Consider the following 1117-nt stretch of genomic DNA (forward strand, 5'->3'; position numbering starts at 1 on the left):
CTGAAATGTTAAATTAAATACTTGTAAAAAATGTMTAAGCCGCTTAGTGTAATTTCAATGATTTCGATTTACTTTACACACATACGAGTATTTGCATATCTCTACATGATTACATTTGCATGCTTTCATGTGAGCTCATATTTTGTTTTATGTTTATTGTAATATTTTCTGTAGCGTCTTCTAACAGATGTGTTGTACAGTCATTGAAAATTAGAGTAGAAACAGAAAAGTAACAGAAAATATAGTACACAGAGTGGGTTCACCGAAGCGGCATGAAAGTGAAAGTAGACCGTAAAGGAATTAATTATTTTTGCATTTATTTAAAGTTGGTTCTCTCTTAAGAATTCAAAAGGCTCTCTTTCCACTTTCAAACATACTGAAATATGTAAAAAATAAAACCATATCTTCTATTACTTAAATGCAATTTATTTTATTCAAACTTGAAAGCCRTTCAAAAATTATACAATATAAATCTTTATGAAATATATGATATAATACTTTGATTAACTTCACAAACCAATTATTGTGCTGATTTAACTATAAATTCATATAGATTACATTGCTCTGAGTTCATAATTTCTTTTTCAAATACGTCAACAGCAATTCAGCGTTTATCGTGCATACATGGTGCGAATTAATGCGAAGAATTTGTATGATAATTGAAGTAACTGCGAAAGGAAACACATATCATTTAGTTCTGTAATACTATATACATATRTGTATGTWTCWAATATTCACTCACATCAGTTAAAGTACCCATTGAGATATTTACAAAGGTAGTAGCTTTGAGCATGGCTGGCTTCTGAGCGCGTCTTATGATCATAATCAACATTTTCTTGTAACGAATGTCGGCAACRAGCCAGTTGTGGTTGTACACAACATGGCCAATATTTTCACTCTATTAATTTAAAGAAATGTATATATTAAATTTTAATAAAAAATAATAAAAGTTCTAGCAAATACACATTTTTGGATAAAATGGTAAAGACTTTTTTAAAAGTTTCATACTAAATCCTGGTGGTATTTGTTCCTGACTGCACTAAGTACAGACTGTAGTTCCTTTGCCAATCACTTGGATTGAGTTTATGTCGTGAAAAACTACCACTTAGCAGCAATT

The 1117-nt window shown here is 29.8% G+C and overlaps 1 protein-coding gene across 1 annotated transcript in view; it reads right to left on the reverse strand.

Moving 5' to 3' along the window:
* Window positions 1-611: 611 nt before the first annotated feature.
* LOC108976829 (putative odorant receptor 85d) overlaps window positions 612-1117 on the reverse strand; it is a 3572-nt gene continuing 3066 nt past the window's right edge. Inside the window, exons 3-4 of the mRNA XM_018946193.1 lie at window positions 743-898; window positions 612-668 (exon numbers count right to left, since the gene is read on the reverse strand). Of these exons, the coding sequence (XP_018801738.1) occupies window positions 612-668; window positions 743-898 (213 nt within the window). The remainder of the gene's footprint in view (window positions 669-742; window positions 899-1117) is intronic.

This window comes from Bactrocera latifrons, unplaced genomic scaffold (assembly GCF_001853355.1).
Source record: "Bactrocera latifrons isolate USDA-ARS-PBARC rearing strain unplaced genomic scaffold, ASM185335v1 scaffold_80, whole genome shotgun sequence".
Taxonomy (NCBI): domain Eukaryota; kingdom Metazoa; phylum Arthropoda; class Insecta; order Diptera; family Tephritidae; genus Bactrocera; species Bactrocera latifrons.